We start from the raw sequence: 17,706 nt of genomic DNA on the forward strand, positions 1-17,706 counted from the left end.
TTATAAAAAAATAACTTCCAAATTTATTGAAGGATGAAGATTCACTGGAAAACAGCTGAAGAATTGAGGTATAGATAGTCAATATATGAGAGAGCCTGTCGTAGAAGGAGGACACTGAGCTAATTCAGTGAGACTGAAAACTGGCTGCGTTGAATTGGAATAACTAATGTGTACCAGAACATTTCTGATTTGGCTAGAAAAAGTTTACTTGGGACGTGCAGAAAGATATGTATAGAGGTGATTCAGATGGTATCCACAAGTGTGTAAGTTTAGAAAATTTCCTGAACTGAGGAAATTTGCTTAGCACATCCTTCCACCCTGGTAAAAGAACAGGCGATAAATGTGTATATGTAATGTTTATCAAAAAATAACTTCCAAATTTATTGAAGGATGAAGATTCAGAAGACCATGTTCTCAACAGAGAATCTTCCAGTATGTACCTAACTAAGACCTTAGAAACAAGTGAAAAATTACCTCTCCCATGCCTGGATGACACAGATCAGAAGAGTGAAAAGCCTGAGAAAAGAGAAAGCACAGAAAGTCCTCTAGAGTCAAGTCCTTCTGCTTCCACACACTCTTCTCCAGTACACAAACCAAACAACGAAAATAGCACAACCACCACTCGTTCACCTCCTCCTGAAGGGATGACTCCAAATTCTCCTCAAGGGTATCTCAAGAATGTTAAGCAAAGAGAAGCAAAAGGGAAAGGGAAAGAAGCCAAGGGTAAGACTTAAGGGTTTATTATTATTTTAATTCTTCAGGATTGAAGTTTTACAAATTTTAGATGTAATCAATAAAGGTCCTAATACATTTTTGCAAAACACTAGCCTCATAAGTGGCAATGTATTGGAGAGCAAGTCTGACGGATTTCCTGATTCCCAGAAAAGTTCATTGTTGGCTTTGTGCTTCCAGACATTATGCAGTGTTGAAACAAGATACAGATTCTGAGAATTGTGGGAATTACCGCATTACTCATCATGCCCTCTTAGGATATTTGTCATAGAAGAAGGTTAAAGGTATTATAATCAGCCTAGTCACTACTAGTCATTGTTTGATAGGAAACGTTGGCATTTTTCTTACAAATAATTGAAAAAGGGATCTAATTTAATATTTTCAATGTTTGATAGTTTCTGTAATCAGCTAGTACAAATGTATAAAGACAGATGACTTGCTGTCTTTGCCCTACAGCTCAGACAAAACCATTCATTTAATACCCTGAAACAGGATTTGTTTTATGCTGTCCTTATTTTGTATGTGTCTATAAAGACTCAAACAAAAATACTCTAAAACAAACCTCACTTATTAAGACACATACCTAATACATCTGTGATTTTGCTTTCTTTTCTACAGTTTTTTTGTGATGGCAGAATCATTGTGAACTTATTTTTTGTAAATTGGCTGTGGAATTGCTAATTAATGCAGTACATGATGATTGGAAGTGAAAGCTTGCTCTTTGTGAACAAAATAACACTAAATTCTGTTTCTGCTAGATTGTTGCTTTCTAACTGTATTTAAATGTTTGTCTATTATTTTATTTAATTAATCCTTTCTAGTACCTTTTCATCCATTCACGTATCAGTCTGTATTTTAACCTACTGTGTCATGTTTAAGAAATTACCTCTTTCCTTAAAATACTGCCTCTGGAAGTAGAGGTGGAAACAAATGTTAGTATTAAAAGTAATTCTTCTGGTTTTGTATTCAAGTTGATAGAAAAAGAACTAGTTTGTAATTCATCAGAGCAAAATACTGTGGTAATTTTTACCTTTCTGTAGACAGTATAGAATTACTCTTTATCAAAAGGAATATTTTTGAGTAGTTGTCAGCAAATGTTATGTCCCCATTTTTCAATAGCCTGGGCCAGAAAGAATGCTAGGAAGATGCCACAGAAAATAACTTAGGCTGGCTGATATGGCTGTAGTATTTTTAGTTACTATCTGTTTGCAGGAATGGGAGTTTTAACACTGTCACCCAGGTCTTAGTATCTGACTTAAAAGAATCATCATTAGTAGCTGAAAATTGCAGGTTTTTTTACAACAACATTTTTATTTTTCACCTCTCCATGAAAAACAGAAGAAAGGAAAAATGAAGACAAGACAGCAGAAACAAATGAAGGAATTCCATCAGGAAAGTCCAAAAGGAGATTTCCAGATTTTGGGTAGGATTTTACATATGTTCCTTTGAAAATAAGTGTTGTTCTGTGTTATTTTTGAGAATATTATGTTCTCTTAAATAAAACAATGTTGAGGAGTCCAGTAATGCTACTACATAACACCTTTGAAGATGGGATAAAGCTTGTTGAAGCCAGCTAACATTAAAGACTTAGGCTGGTACTGCAATAAATGCATCATAGTGTGTAAGATAAAAATCAGCTGATTTCACACACTGATAATGTAGTTAGTGACTTTGCTCGAGTTGCTGTGCATTGCTTAGGAGCATTAATGTAGCAATAAAACTGTGGTTTTCCTCCTGGTTGTATCCACTATATTCTAGGCTTCTGTAGGTGATTTCTGTATTTATTTTGGTTATCTGTGGCTTTGTAATGATTCTTAAATAGAATATGAGTGCCAGAGCTTTTTTAATTGCATGCATAATCTGCAAAATTATGCTTTGTGTAAGAATGTAAGTGTGGCTTTTTGTAACTGTTGAAGTCAAGATGAAAACTAACTTGCTGATTTAAAGTAATGTAAATGTAAATGCTTTATGAAATTTGTGTTTTTTCACTCCAGTGGATTGCGGAAATCTGGGGGCAAGGGTAAGAAGCAAGAAAAAGAAAATCTAAGAGGTTCTCTGGATAGCAGGTAATTCTTTTGTTAGTACGTACATACATGCTGCATTTCTAAAATTTGTAACATAAGGATTTCTTTAAAACTGTCATTAATGTTTCATCTTAAAGTACATTCTGGTATAACAGTGCCAAAATTCTGTGAAGATTTAATGATAGAGATGAGCTTCTAATCTCACAGAAGAGAGTAGAGGAGACAACCTTAAAACTGTATTTTGGTAAGGAAGATGAATGTTGAGTAAATGAAGTTAGCAGTTACTTGAAATTATTAAATTGTGTGAAATACTGCAAAAGTTTGTGCTGTTATATAACTGATTATTTTACATGGATATTTAAAGACAAGTATCAGTTTTAATTTCAAGTATCAGTTGTGCTGTGAAACTGGTAAAAATAAGGGGTGTGTTTTGAGTTTGTTCTTGTTTTTAGCAGTTTGATTGTGCATTTGAGGGATTGGATGTAATTTTTTGCTGTGGTTATTTAAACAGGATTTCATCTGCTTATTTTAGAGGTTCCCGAGAACTTCTGGATGACTCTGGCAACAATCTATCTGCATCAGATTCAGATTCCCCTGTTCCTACTTGCATGCCTTTCTCTTGGTTTGGAGACAGCCACAAAGAGCCTCAGGTTTCAAGTAGCAGTCTGCAGGTTACTCAGAGTGGGCAGGATGGTTGTGAGCATGGTCAAGACAAGAACAGAAGCAAGGTAAAGATGACTAATTTGTGCTTTGAATGTTTAAGTGTTGCATTTTGGTGAAGTAAAAATATCAGTGGTTAGTGTGTGGAAGCCTAATGACTTAGTCCTTGACCACGTCACCTCTTACAAACATTGCTGGAGAAGTTTGAGATACTACAGCTCTTACAAGCAGGAATTGAGTGTTCCTGTTCCCTCCCTCCTTCAGTTGAAACATCAGTTGAGGCTATTCAGGCTGAAGTAGCACCTAAGGAAGAATCACAGGGCATACTTTTTCACTGAATGGTCATGCCAGAAGTAGTGCTAGTTTCAGGAAAGCATAGTTTTAAAGGTCTAATCTGTTTTCCAGACTAGTTCATGGAGGAATTGTGCATAAGTAGAGGTCAGCTGTCCAAACAGTTGGCCAGCCAGTTCTTACTGTACTGGAATGTAGGGTTGGAATACCAGACAGGTGGAGGAAGAAAGTATCCTAGTTTTCATTAACAAATATAGTATTAAAAGCCAAGAAACACATCTATAGAACATTTTCTTCCAGGCTTCTGAGTAGCTAATAATCTAATAATTTAGAGCCTTTTAACCAGATCTTGAGAGTGAGGCTACACAGTTCAGTCTATAACCACACCTACCATCTAAACAGTTTAAACTATTTGAAAGAAACAGTTTTAGAAACTAAAAGGTGTAATATGTGTGCTGTCTGAATATTTGGTAAAACCTTTTTCAATTTAACATTGTTCCCAGCAATTTTACTGACTGTATTCTTGTTTCCTTTGGATTTTGTCAAGTTGAAAATTAGTTATTTGAGTAAGTGGGTTTATTCTTGAGTTTTACACTTTCTCTTCACTTGGATGGCTAAAATACCCTTTCATGTTTTGCTTTTGTTCTGTGCTGTTAGAAAGAAATGAGTTATATGTCTAGAAGAGAAACTTACCCAGTTGTGGTCCATGAAGTCACTGATATGTTGCAGAGATTGCAGATAACAAGTTTGCTTTCCATGTTTCCAGATGGTGATTGCACTAAAACGCTGTTGTAATACCTTTTTTAAAATACTTTGTTTCGCTAGTGTAAATCTGCAAGTCCCTGTGATAGTTGTAAATTGTCTGCATACATAGTTTTTATTTAAAAAGTACAGGAAGTAGTTTCAGAACCATACAATCCTTATTATAACACAGGAACTTAATAAGAGTAGGAATTGTTCTACTCTGAGGTAGAACAGTACTGCTGCCCAGTGTGCATCAGTCTCATGTATTTACAGCTCCTGCACTGGTTGCTTCTCTTGGAGCCTGCAAGAGCTTTTGGCCAAGATCTTGGCCAAAAGATGTTTCTGTAAATAACCCAACAACTTGGAAGGTATATACGTATTCTTGGATACAATTTTTGATTAAATAGGAATGCATGGTTGGTCTCTTGATAGGCTGGTCTCTTGATAAGCTGTAGTTGGTCTCCTAATAGGCTGTAGCAAAGCTATGAAGAGATGTTTCCTGTCATTGAGTTTGTCTTTCAAAGTCATTGATTCAGAGGACCCTGTTGGTCCCCTCTTTGTTGCTCCTTTCTATCTGATTTGAATAAGTTTTCTAAGCATATTAAAAGTCCCACTGCTGCATTTCTACCATAAGCACCCATAATGTGCTTAAGCAGCACTTAAAGTTTTCATATACCTACCATATACACCTACTTCTGGCAATCAAAAAGTTACAGATGTTACCAGATGAATGCTCTCTTCCTCTCTACATTGTTCTGAAGTAATAGTCTTCTTTTCTTACTGGACTATACTTCCCAAGATGATTACTGCATCAAACTTCCAGCTGGTTTCTTGCCTACTGGTTTGGGGTTTTTTGTTTCCTTCTCATGCTCCAGTATGTAATTGTTGTTTGCTGCTCTCTTCCCTAGTTCCAGTTGCAAACCAGCAGCTGGAAGATTATGCAAGTCTCCAGCTATATTCCTGCTTTGTAAAATGGTAGAAAACTGATCCCACTGAAGAACAGATTCTCATACATTCGTAAATCATAAAATTATACTTTTCCTCTCCAAAGTCAGGCTGTTTTCACTGTGCAATGTTTGGGGTCTTTTATAAACATGGTAATGTGACAGTGGTTGCTGCTTCAAATGAATGACTAATTGTTGTAGATCAGACCTTAGGGTTGATAATTATATATGTGCAGTGACAAGGCTTTGGCTTTTTTTTGCTGTGAAAAAAAGACATTAAAACTAACAAAGAAATGTGCTTGACCACTCGAAGTGAGTCTTGTTACTAAAACAATATAAAAGCAAGGGACAAAGTCTTCTTCCCAGAATTCAAGGGAAGACTACTCCTTTTTGTTTGTATTAACTCAAAATTTATAAATAAATATATCATAAATATAGCAATAGCATTTATTCCTTTTATATTTGTAGTATCCCATGTGATCATGTGACAACATTTCTTAAACAGGAGGTAAAAGTAGAAAGCCTAAAATAAGAATTTTGTCATGTAAAAAATCTCTGTGGAACCAAGTCCCTTGCATTGTGTATAATTTATGTAGTTGTGTTTTAGCATTGATGATGCAAGGAATATAATTATATTCTTTATTACCTGGTTTCTGGTTTTGCAAAATTTGCCTCTGAAAGTTAGTACACTTGAAATGTTTTTATTTTCTTAAAATGGTTCTGAAGTTTGACAAAGTAGTGAGTCAACTTCTTGATCCTTGTGAAAACAAGAAGCACGGGAACTAAATCCTGTGTGCTTGCAGACAGTTGTTAAATTAGTCCCTTGGTGTAAATCTGTCCCATTCTCTGATACAATACATACACATACAGAGTGTTTATACTCATTGTTTTTCCAGAATACTACTTAGCTTCTGTAAGCGTGTGTGGAGCATTTCATTTTCAGTGCAAGGAAGAACAGTGTGGTATAAACTGTATCCTAGTACTTCAAATGGTAGGAAGCATACCTACCAATCTCTTCTGTCCAAATTCTATGCTATTCAAGAGTCAAAATCTTTCCAACTGGCTCTAAAGGCTTAAAAGGAAATTACTCCTAAAATTTGGAGCAGGGGGAAGAGAAAACATTACAACTGGTGCTCAAATGCTTTACTTTTGGCTATGTTTTTATTATTGTATCTTTTAGTTTTGTTTGACTGAGTTGCTCTTGATTTTCTCTGTAAAGGTAGAAAGAGTGAACTGAGAGTATGGCTCAGCCAATGGATATGGCTAAAGAAAAGCTCTTAAATAGATTTTCAGCTTGAAGTTAATTTGAGAATAGGTTGATGGACAAAGTATTCAGCTGTTTCTGGTATTAATTTTTACATCTGAAAGACTGAAGAAGACCCTAAAATTTAATGTAATTAATAAAATAATCTACATGGTAATTAGAACACAATTTCTCAGTCAAGAAAAGCACTACACGGAGGTAGCTAGAAAAATCAAGTTGTGGGGGTTTTATGTTTGTTGTGTTGTGGTGGTGATGGCTTTTTTCTTGAGCTTTGGTGTGGTGTTTTTTAGACTGAAAATGTGTATCAATAATTTAGAGTGTAAGGGAGTGCACTTACAAAACAAAAATAGAATCCAGAAAACTGGGAGTTCAAGTGAAATTGAAATCAGAGCACAAATACAGAAGTGCTAAATGAAGGTAACTGCAAAAATGTAGTTCTCTTATATAAGCATAACTAACTGAAGAAAAATATCCTTAAGATCAGCTTAATTTAGGATCTCAGGTTATTTATGCACATAGGGATGCGGTATGGCATCCTTACAAAGTGTAATTATCTGGTTAGAGACTTAGAGAACATTAGAGAAAATACTGGTAAATAATTAATTACTGTTTGTAGGCACAAAGACAAATTTTTAGAAAGTCAAAAGTAGGAGGCATGTTTTTGGCAGAATTATTTTTCACTCACTAAAGCAAAATATTTTCAAGGTCGCAATCTGAGCTGGAAATCGAGGGAATCAACAGAACACTACTTTCTGAAACACATTCATAGTGTTTGTGGAGGTTTCAGTTTAATGAAAGTTCATCATGATTAAGTCCAAAAAATGCATTTTAAATTGCTTCTCCCACAGTGTGGTATGCCTGCTGAAGAAGTAACTGATGCACTTGCTTGTGTATTCTAACACCATTTCAGGTTATGACCAATTCTCTGCATAAGTTGCTCTTATTTGGGATATTGTTTTAAATTCATTACTGCATTTCTAAATTCAGAAGTTTTACAAAAAACAAGACGCTTGTTACAGTTAGTACATTTCATACGTGTTCTAAAGGTAACTGAGTCATATTAATTTTTTTAACCAAAAATCAGAATTACTAGAATGTCACCTAATGACCTGCTTTTCCAAGAAGTGAGTTAATAAAACATTATTTCCACTTGTTTGCAGAGTAGAATTGTCATAGATGATACATACCATAGCAAGCCAAGTTGTGAACTTTCAGGGTTAGTGACAGAACCAAATCTGTCAGGTCGTTCACACACTTTAACCTTCTCTTCAAATGAGGTGAGTTTCAAAGTGTGTATATGTGTGTTGTTGATGTTGTTGTTCACACTACAGCATGTTTAATAGAAACAGATGTGTGTGATGTGAAACTAGATGCTGTTCCATATTTGAATGTTGAAGAGCACTATAAAGAAGTTGTTAAATGAGCTAAGGATGTGCACTAGTGGATGATATATCCTGTGTGCTCTGATCCTAGTTATATCATAAAAATCTGAATGAACTCACTAATCAAATCAAAGTTTTTAGTTTTAAATATAATGCTGTTCTGTTCCACTAATTTAAAGCAACTTCCTGGGTGAATGAAAGCTACAAGATTTTTGACCTTGCCTTCACACCTTGTGCAGGTTTGTTTTGCGTTAAAATTTCAATGAAAACAAACAAAAGAAAAAAGGAAAAAAGTCAGAACATGGTGGATCTGATATATAGGTAGAAATTAGACACCTGGAAGTATGTTCATTCCCCTGGAGAACTAATTCCTTTGGCTTCAGCTGAAACCCAAAGTCCACACTTTGGTAGCATTCTGAGATACTGTCTCATTTGGTGTTCGACTGATGGACATAATAAATTAAATCCCTGAGTTTAGGAAAACTCATTAAAAGCAGAACATCGTTATCTTATGTAAAATGAATTTTTTCAAGAGGGCTTGCCAGACTGGTAGTTCACGAATGTGATGGGATTTTTATTAGCTGTCTTAAGTCAGTTCTTGGTGAAAATCCTATAATATCCCAGTAATATGTAGAAACTCAGCGCAGTCTTACAGACAATGTTATAAATTCACTAACATAAAAATCTGAGGTGTCAAAAATCATACAACTAGTTTACAGATTGCAGTAGTGTATTAAGTTTTTGCAGAGCTTTTTTGGAGATAATAGTCTTAGATCTAATGAAAACCAGAGGAACTCCAGTTAATAATCTATCTTTGCAAGTACTCCCTGCAGTTTTTTTGAATGGAATGCTTCTTGAATGGAATATGCATTTCTAAAACTTTCAAGGAGTATAAATTGTAAGGCTTTATTAAAGGTGTCTTCTTGAGTATTGTTCCTTGATAAGTATTACAAACTTTCAGTAATCTTTGGATACTAAAACTAAAATGAAAGCAGTTTATTACTAATTTTCCATGTGTAAAGTGATGATTTAAGCCTCTTTTAGTAATAGATGAGTTCCGGTGTTCTGTCTAGTTCATATGTTGCTTATTGTCCTGGTTTTGCATGACCAGTGAAAGCTGTTTTGTATCTTTTCAATAATTACATTGAGTATCAAGGGTCTACTCTGAGGAAAACAAGGAACAAACTCTGAACTGTTTCCTCATTTGGAAAGCAGTATGTGTAAAGAAAAATACATAGTTCTATTCTTAGGGAGTTTTTAAAGTTTGTAGTCTAGGTCTGGGAAAAGTAATCAATCTTACAGCAATTTAGCGTATTTCAGATCACAGAATCTATGAGGTTGGAAAAGACCTCCGAGACTAACTCCAGCCTATGACTGGACTTGAACACCACCTTGTCTACTGGACCATGGCACTGAGTGCCATGTTCAGTCTTTCTTTAAACACCTCCAGGGACAATAACTCCACCACCTTCCTGGGCAGTCCATGGCTGTGTTTAATCACCCTTGCTATGAAGAAAGTCTTCCTGATGTTCAACCTGAATCTTACCTGGCTAGCTGAAGCCTATGTCCTCTTGTCATTGGGTGCCTGGGAGAAGAGCCCGCCCCCCACCTGGCTACATCCTCCTTCCAGCTGTAGAGAGTGATAAGGTCCCCTTGAGTATCCTCCAGGCTAAACACCCCCAGCTCCCTCAGCTGCTCCTCATGGGATTTGTGCTCCACACCCTTCACCAGCTTCACTGCCTTTCTCTGGACTGTTCCAGCACCTCAATGTCCTTTCTGAACTGAGGGGCCCAGAACTGGACACAGCACCTGAGATGTGACCTCACCAGTGCCCAGTATATGACAATCACTGTTCTGGTCCTGCTGATCACACTGTTTCTGATACAGGCTGGGATGCCATTGGCTTTCTTGGCCACTTGGCCACACACTGGCTCATATTCAGCTGCTGTCTACCAGCACTCCCAGCCCTTTCCCACAGGGCCACTTTCCAGCCACTCTGCCCTCAGCCTGCAGCACTGCATGGGGCTGTTGTGGCCAATTTGTAGGACCCTGCACTTGGTCATGTTGAACCTCATGCTCTTGGTCTGGTCCATCGATCCAGCCTGTCCAGATCCCTCTGCAGGGCTTTCCTGCCCTCCAACAGATCGACACTGTCACCTAACTTGGTGTTGTCCACGAATTTACTCAGGGTACACTCAATCCCTTCATTCAAATCACCAATGAAGATACTGAACAGGATCCTTAAATTAAGCTCTTACTAGTTTCTGCCTGATGATTGTTGCCCAGATGGGTTCATAGGTATGCAGCAGGAGTCGTGCTAGCCAGTGTAACTCCAGCTTTCAGAGGAGTGGGCTATTGCACACTGCCTTATAAATTCTGGAGTTGTTGGGAAGCTGGAGATGGAAACACCTCTTAGACACTAGCAAGGGACAGCACTGAAGAGTCTGCCTCTGCTGGACAGGTGCTCACAGGCAGTGTGGGCACATGACTGCCTGGTGGGAGTTCAGATTTTAGTAGCCAGCTAGTTACAGCAGAGGCACTTCACTCACAGATGGTTAGCAAGCTAGCTGGGTAATCCTTCTAATGTCCCTAATATGTTAAATGGTGTGATGGCAGTGGTGTTTTCTTGGACTTTATATTTTTATTTCCAGAGCCTTTATTTGCTTTCTGAGTCACATGCATTTTTAGGCAGGAGCACATGGCTTTCTCATGCTTCCATACCTTAGAAGTCGTTTTAGTTCTGCTTTCTGAATTTGCAGCTGATCTCTTTCTTGTGTGTGTAGTGGCTGTTTTGGGGACTCTTAACTTCGGTGTACAAACACAGCTTGGCATGTTCCTTCTGTCTCTGAATGGACATTTGAGAAAAAAAAATGACGCAGAGGTAATATTTAATGACCAATAATCCTTACTCAAAAATTGGTGGTTTTCATCTTATTCTTCTACAGTTTTCACTTTCCTGTATTCTGAAAAACATTTACAGTGCTTTCCCTAGTGTAGTAGTGAAAAATTCAGATTTTATAGTATTAAATGTCTGTGAGGAGATGATGTTTTAACACAGATTCAGATGTTGCTACAACTTCTCATTTTAGGGTTCTGTCTTTACCAATGTGAAGTAGAAGGAGTTTGTTAGCAATTGATGATGCTGCGATTTGTAGCTAAGCCTGGAGACTCCTCCATAGTGCAGTCTGTTAGATGCTCTAATCTGTGCTGCTTGGACAAACTGGTTTAGCGAGCCCTCAAGATTCTGTCAGGGGACAGCAATTCTCTGACAAAATGAAAGAATCTGAGTCCCTTTCTTTCTTTGACAAGAATACATCTTCAGGTACTTACACTCTGAAATTACAGAAGGCAAGTTCTTGCATGGCTTGCACAGATTCAGCAAATCTAGAGTGAGTTCTAACTGGAATAAAACTCTTCACACTTTTTTTCATGTAAAGGAGATATATAGATACACACACCCACCTCAAATGATAAAAGTACATGCATATGTTAAAAAATACGTATGTAATAGCAATATATTTTAGTATTTCTTGTGGCTGAAAGACTACACCTGAGATACAGGTTCAGCTTAAAATGCAGTGTTTCCCCTTTTTTATGTACTATTCATGAGCACTTTCTAGTATGAGACAAAGTTGCCAATATATTTTTTTATCACAATATCTGGTTGGGGATTACTTTTATGTAAAATAAATGTGCATTTTTAAATTCCCCTGGTAATTTATCCAACTAATCTTCTCTGTACAAAGCATTTCAAGCTTGATAACTTGGATAGAAGATTCAGTGCTCCAGTTGTCTTGATATAGATGCTGTACAGAGCACTTCAAGCCAATCCTCTTCTAGAGCCCTTTGCTGTTATTTCATGCAAATTGCTATTCTTCTTTTGCACATCAGTAAGGCAGATGTGTTCGCACTTGTGTTATCTACATAAGCATTTTGATTTGGATAAGGAGTTCATTTTTGAAATAAATATTCTGATTGTTCCCACTTCCTTACTTTGATTTATCTCAGAAATCAAATCAGATGTGCTCCAGCAGTGATCCTGCTATGTTCCAGCTGCTAGTGGCCATTGAGTCTTTGTGATCAGACTCGGGCTATTTGGAAGTGAAAATCCTTGAAATGCTTGTAGTGTGGATTTTCAGACCTCAGCACAAACTGTTTGGCCCTACAAAGTCGTTCCTAGTTTCACAGACCAGGGAAAGCAAAACCATTTCAAATTATGTGTAGTCCTTCACTACATTGGAAATTTGAAAATTCTGTGTTTCCCCTCATACGTGTCTTCCATACTCCGTGGTCAGATCCATTGTGTGGTCTGATCAGATCATGTGGCAGACCTACATCTCACTGTCTTTGACTTGTAATCACCACAAAAATTATGTTACATCAATCAACTCTCCCAAACATTCCATCAAATAAACTGGATTTTTTGAGATCCCTTTGGCTGGCAGCTGTAGTTCACCTGTGACTTAACAGGATCGTCTCTCAAATCCATAATTAGAAAACTCCTTTTTTCCATGTTTTGTGTTTACAAATGCATGTAAGGCCTGCTGGAAAAGGGGAGCATATTTTCTGCTATTTGCAAATATCTTGGATGAGCTGTCTGCAAGTCTAATGCAGCCTGTACTCAGTCATGAGCTTGGTGAGAGATGATTCTGGATAGTTAATAAAACTTCAGTTAACTGATGTTACTGATTGGAGTACCACACTGGAATTTCTTCTCTACAGACACTGAGCTCTGTTGTGTAGCTTTTCTTTTGTGATGAAGTAACAGTGCTTCAGGACAAACCCTTTTCCCCTCAGAAGCAAAATTAAATTGAAGCAGGATGCCTCAAAAGTTCTGTGAGCTGGCAAAGTGTATTTTCAGTGGAAGTCTGCAAGGTGCTGTGTTTCTTAAATGGTCATCTTCTATTTGGGCAGACCTTTTAAAATGTCAATGTAATAGCATTAGTTCAAAGAACAAACAGTCTTCTCTTCACAAATGTACAAAATGTAACAAAACCGTACCTAGACCACTCACCAGATTTACTGGCTACTAGAATTGCTTTTATTTTGGATTTCCATCACTTAACAATAATAATAGAGGTGAAATGCTTGATAATTCTCCATACATTGTAAGGTAGCATCTAACATTAAGATAGAGCTACCTTAACCAACTAACTGAGGAAGTGTGTTCATTGTTTGGATAGATCCAATTTACCATTTATGTTCTCTGTTTCTGACTTTTTGTTGTATGTTGAAGTGTCTTGTTTATAGTAAATTAGGCAAACTGATCTCAAGAACTTTACTTTTGGAGTAGAGCATGTGTAAGAATGCACTTTGTTAACCAAACTTAACTGACAACTGGAATTCAACATACAGTCAAGTAAAATATTGCTTACAGTGACTTTTCTCAATTGGTTAGGCATTGGATGATGAATTTACAACAACAGGAAAGCAAAATCAATGGCACAGTAGACCTATTTCTGAATGGACCACCCAGCAAGTATGCCACTGGTTAATGGGAATGAATATGGAGCAGTATATTACAGAGTTCACAGCTATGAATGTAGATGGACAGCAGTTGATGCAGCTCGACAGTGAGAAGTTGAAGGTATGTGTACAACATGGGATGGATTTGTAACTGTTTAGGTTTCACTCTTATTTAGACATATTTTTAACCTACAACGTTCAATTTCCTGGTTCTCTTGCTTTTAAAGGGACAGAGTTATTTGCTATTGTTATTTTGAGTTGCCTTTGAAATACTTGTAGCCTGTATAGTTAAGTGGTAATTAGTAATTGATTGTAGAATTAAAGGCTGTTTATAGCCAGAAAAATAACAAATATTGCTTTCTCGAGGAAATGAAGGAAGCATACATCTGTCACCAATCTCAATATAAGGTCATACCAAAACAAGGTCTGGTCAATTGAAATAGAATTGCAGGATCCAGTTTTAGAAATCTGTTTCTTGAACATTTCCTCTTCAAATGGGAAGGCTGCAATCCTATCTGGTGACATTTTAAATGTTTCAAGTTTTTACTCTTCCTGAAAATACTTATTTTGACTATTTTGAGCCTTTTCTTGCCATTTTTATACCTGGAAGCTGCAATATATATGTATCCCTTATAGTTCTGGTAAATTCCTGCAGTTTTTCTTTCTTGTTAGATTATGAGACTGCATTATGGACAGGCAAGATGTGCAGCTAGAAGAGGTTCATTGGTCTGCTCTAGCGTAAGGCAAATTTTTATTAATGCTCAATAGCAGAATTTGATGGGCTTAGGGAGAAAAAAGGTGTTATATCTTCAGTCTCCAAAATATGCCTGCATTTTAAACAGACATGCAACACTAAATGTCCTGTATTTTATAAAATTTCGTGGGCACAGAGAAGATACCAGTGACTGGGCTGTCAAGTACTGTCTCCAGCTGAGCACCTGGAGCTGCCCCAGCCCAGCGCGCACCCGGCGCCTTGGGCTGAGGGAATCGCCTGCTGCCACCTGCCGCTCGCAAATGGAAGCGTGCCGTCCGCTCCTGAGCGCTTCCACTTCTTAATAATGCACCTTAAAATCCTGCCAGTTACGGAGCTGCTACCGAGTACAAATTCCTCGTGTATAAAAAGAGATAGAAAAAATCCGGAGACTAATACCAATGATGTTATTTTCTGGAAATTCTCAGGGATTTACATGTTTGTAAAATGCAACACACAATTCTAGGAGCTGCTACCGAGTAAAAATTCCTCGTGTATAAAAAGAGATAGACTAATGCCAATGATGTTATTTTCTGGAAATTCTCAGGGATTTACATGTTTGTAAAATGCAACACACAATTCTTATCTCACAACTGAAGAGCTGGCCTTGGTTTTCTTACCTACCTTGTTACCCAGATGATTATCTGATTATTTTTGAGGCCTTAAGTCTTATTTTTCAAATAAACAGACTATCATGTCAGAAAGGGAATAACACTTTCTTTTATTGTTAATGCACAAGCACTGTTAGCAGTGCTGTTGAAAAAAATTACTGATGAGGTTTTGTTTTGTTTTCCTCCTCCAAAGGCTTTGGGAGTTTCCAGTCAAAATGACCGATCAACAATAAAGAAAAAAATTAAGGATATTAAAAAAACACAGGAAAAACTGGAAAAGCAGAAGGAAAAGGTTCAAAAGAAGGAGAAAGAAGTTCGCAAGACTGGCAGAGTTGTGGCCACTCTTGAATCAAGCTGCTAAAATGACCATTTTATTTTAGTGCAGACTTGCCTAATCTTGAGGAAGTTCAGCAGATTTGTATATAATTGTACAATTGAGGGAGGAGGGAAAGTGCAACACTTCAACGTGGTAGGTGGTTTTTTACTTTTTAATTGTGGTCCCTCCCCATTACAGCCCAATAAAATGAAATAATGTTTTCAGTATTTTTATTTCTAGTTGACTCTGCCTGTACTAATGGACAATAATTTAACTTTCTGCCTTAAGTAATATTTCTGCTTCTAAGGTGTCATATACCCTTTTCATTGAAATTGATGTTTGTGAAGAGTAGAATACTGTATTAAAAATCATTCCAGTATTAGTCAACTAACATTTGATAGAGTTGAAGGTGATAGAGGGACAATAGAAAAATCCTGCCAACAAATTCAGTCTGTGACAGTCTGTTTTATCTGTTGCCACTAAAGATGTATAGTAAAAAATTAAGTTTAAGAAAAGGTAATGTCAAATTAATTTAAAAAAGAAAGCATGTATTACAAATTTAGGATTATTTTAATTCTTTTACTTCCAGAACTTCATTCAAAGTTCACTTTAGTAGCACATCATTTTTCAATTCTATGTGTTGCAATGTACTGAGAAAATAACAAGAAATACTAAGTAGTTTTTACAAACTACATATCCTAAGCATAATACTAAGTTTTCTGTACACTACCCATATGGTGTTGGGACAAGGTTTAAGCCTATAAATAAGATCCTTTTTAACCTATTTTTCCTAAATAATACATAGTTTTGTAGATTTATGCTATGAATAAGATCAATTTGCAATACATGTATTTCTCTTTTCTACATGCAACAAGATTTTTTGCGGACCAAATTTATATATTTGCTAATTTTAAACAATACTGTTTTTCAGACTTAAAATACTGAGGGGAAAATTGTAGGAAAAATTATCACTGACGCCCTGGGTTTCTACCCTGTATTTAAATGTTCAGTTGTAGACTACAGATTATTTCTCTTTAAAGGAGGATTTGATTCTTGAAATAGCTTAGAACATGACTTGGTGTTTTGTATATTTACATACTATTTTCTAGAGATACTACAAGAGCACTTCCTTAATTTAGATTATTCCAGAAACATAGACTAGATTAAATATCAGTTCCACCCTAGAATGGACTAGAACAAAACTTACATAGTTCGTTAATGTGGACCAAGTTCTCCTTTAAATCTATGGACTGTTTTTCATTTCCATTAAATGAATGAACTTCACTGTTGGTGTTTCACATTTATTATTTTTTTGTATAAATGTCTTAAGAATTTCAGCAAAAGGACTGTGTGGAAATGCTTCTGCACACCAAGCATTTCCAAAATAAAGTTTGAAAATCCTGGTAATAAATACTTTTTAAAAGAGATTATATTTCAGTTTTATGCATTCTATGGTCAAGATTTAACTTATTTACTTTGTTTACAGTAGCTTTGAGTTGTATGCCAAACTTACAGACCTTGAACTAAAGAGGAATGCTGCCCTACTGAGGAAAGAGAAAGGAATTAGAAGTATGGAATCATCAAATGCTCAGGATCTCCCATGTAAAACCACCATTTAATTAATTCAAGAAAGTTGAGTGTTTTCACACTAGCACACAGAATATTGCTAGAACCCAATATTACCTTTTTTCTTTAAGCATACTGTTGCACCCTGGGAAGAGTTTTCTCTGGAAAGAGACTAGTGGAAATGATGGTTTCAGAGGTTTCCCTGTGTGCAGAGCTGTTACAGGTAAGGAGGGGCCATAGCAGGGATGATAAATTCCCCTGGCACCCAAGCATGAGAGCTCTGATTATCAGAGCCCACAGTGTTTAACATCTGGCAGATGTTGAACAAGAAGGCTGGATGCACTGAACAAGCTCAGTTCAAGCTATACATTCACCCAACAAAGTTTCGTTTTCACAATAGTTTTAATGAATAAATGCAGCAATTATTTCAAAAAATGACACAAACCAATATTAACTTTACAGTGCAAGACTGCGCTAATTTGCATACAAAACTATTAATCTCAGTATTTTGATAGTATACTACTTTTCTGTAGTGATCACTTCAGCTTAACCAGTGTGCTCGCAATGACTTCAGTATAGTAATGAAAATACTAAACACAAACGTTGTCTTCTGCACTTCTATTTAAAGCAAAAGTTATCAAAGATCAAATTTTTAACTAGGATTAAATATTGTAAATCAAAACATAGTGCATTTGTGTTTTCACCACAATCATTTGGGGTCTCAGGCAAAGATAACTACAAATATAATTATACAGCAAGTTGCTCTGGTAATCAGAATTCAGTTGGTAGTTAGCTGAGAACATGAAGGAGACTTTATTACAGTAATATCTGAAATACTTAATAGACTTTGTAGAAAACAAACTGTTAGCTTTTCTTCAGAAATACCACTTGTAGTTGTCCGATGTTACTAAAATCAACTGAGCTAGTTAAAAGATTTAAAGGCTAGAATGCTCAG

General features: G+C 36.5%; 1 protein-coding gene across 4 annotated transcripts in view; it reads left to right on the top strand.

Annotated features, from left to right (window-relative positions):
• LOC120513208 (neurabin-1-like) overlaps positions 1-16,612 on the top strand; it is a 40,470-nt gene extending 23,858 nt beyond the window's left edge. The window contains exons 13-19 of one of the 4 annotated variants that reach the window (XM_039732417.1): positions 390-723; positions 2,071-2,155; positions 2,727-2,798; positions 3,268-3,484; positions 7,820-7,936; positions 13,440-13,628; positions 15,063-16,612. In XM_039732417.1, the coding sequence (XP_039588351.1) occupies positions 390-723; positions 2,071-2,155; positions 2,727-2,798; positions 3,268-3,484; positions 7,820-7,936; positions 13,440-13,628; positions 15,063-15,230 (1,182 nt within the window). In that variant the 3' untranslated portion in view covers positions 15,231-16,612. The remainder of the gene's footprint in view (positions 1-389; positions 724-2,070; positions 2,156-2,726; positions 2,799-3,267; positions 3,485-7,819; positions 7,937-13,439; positions 13,629-15,062) is intronic. The other 3 variants (XM_039732498.1, XM_039732584.1, XM_039732673.1) reach the window with 3 other exon arrangements.
• Positions 16,613-17,706: the final 1,094 nt, after the last annotated feature.

Source organism: Passer montanus, unplaced genomic scaffold, assembly GCF_014805655.1.
Source record: "Passer montanus isolate IOZ18808 unplaced genomic scaffold, ASM1480565v1 scaffold1, whole genome shotgun sequence".
NCBI classification, from domain to species: Eukaryota; Metazoa; Chordata; class Aves; order Passeriformes; family Passeridae; genus Passer; species Passer montanus.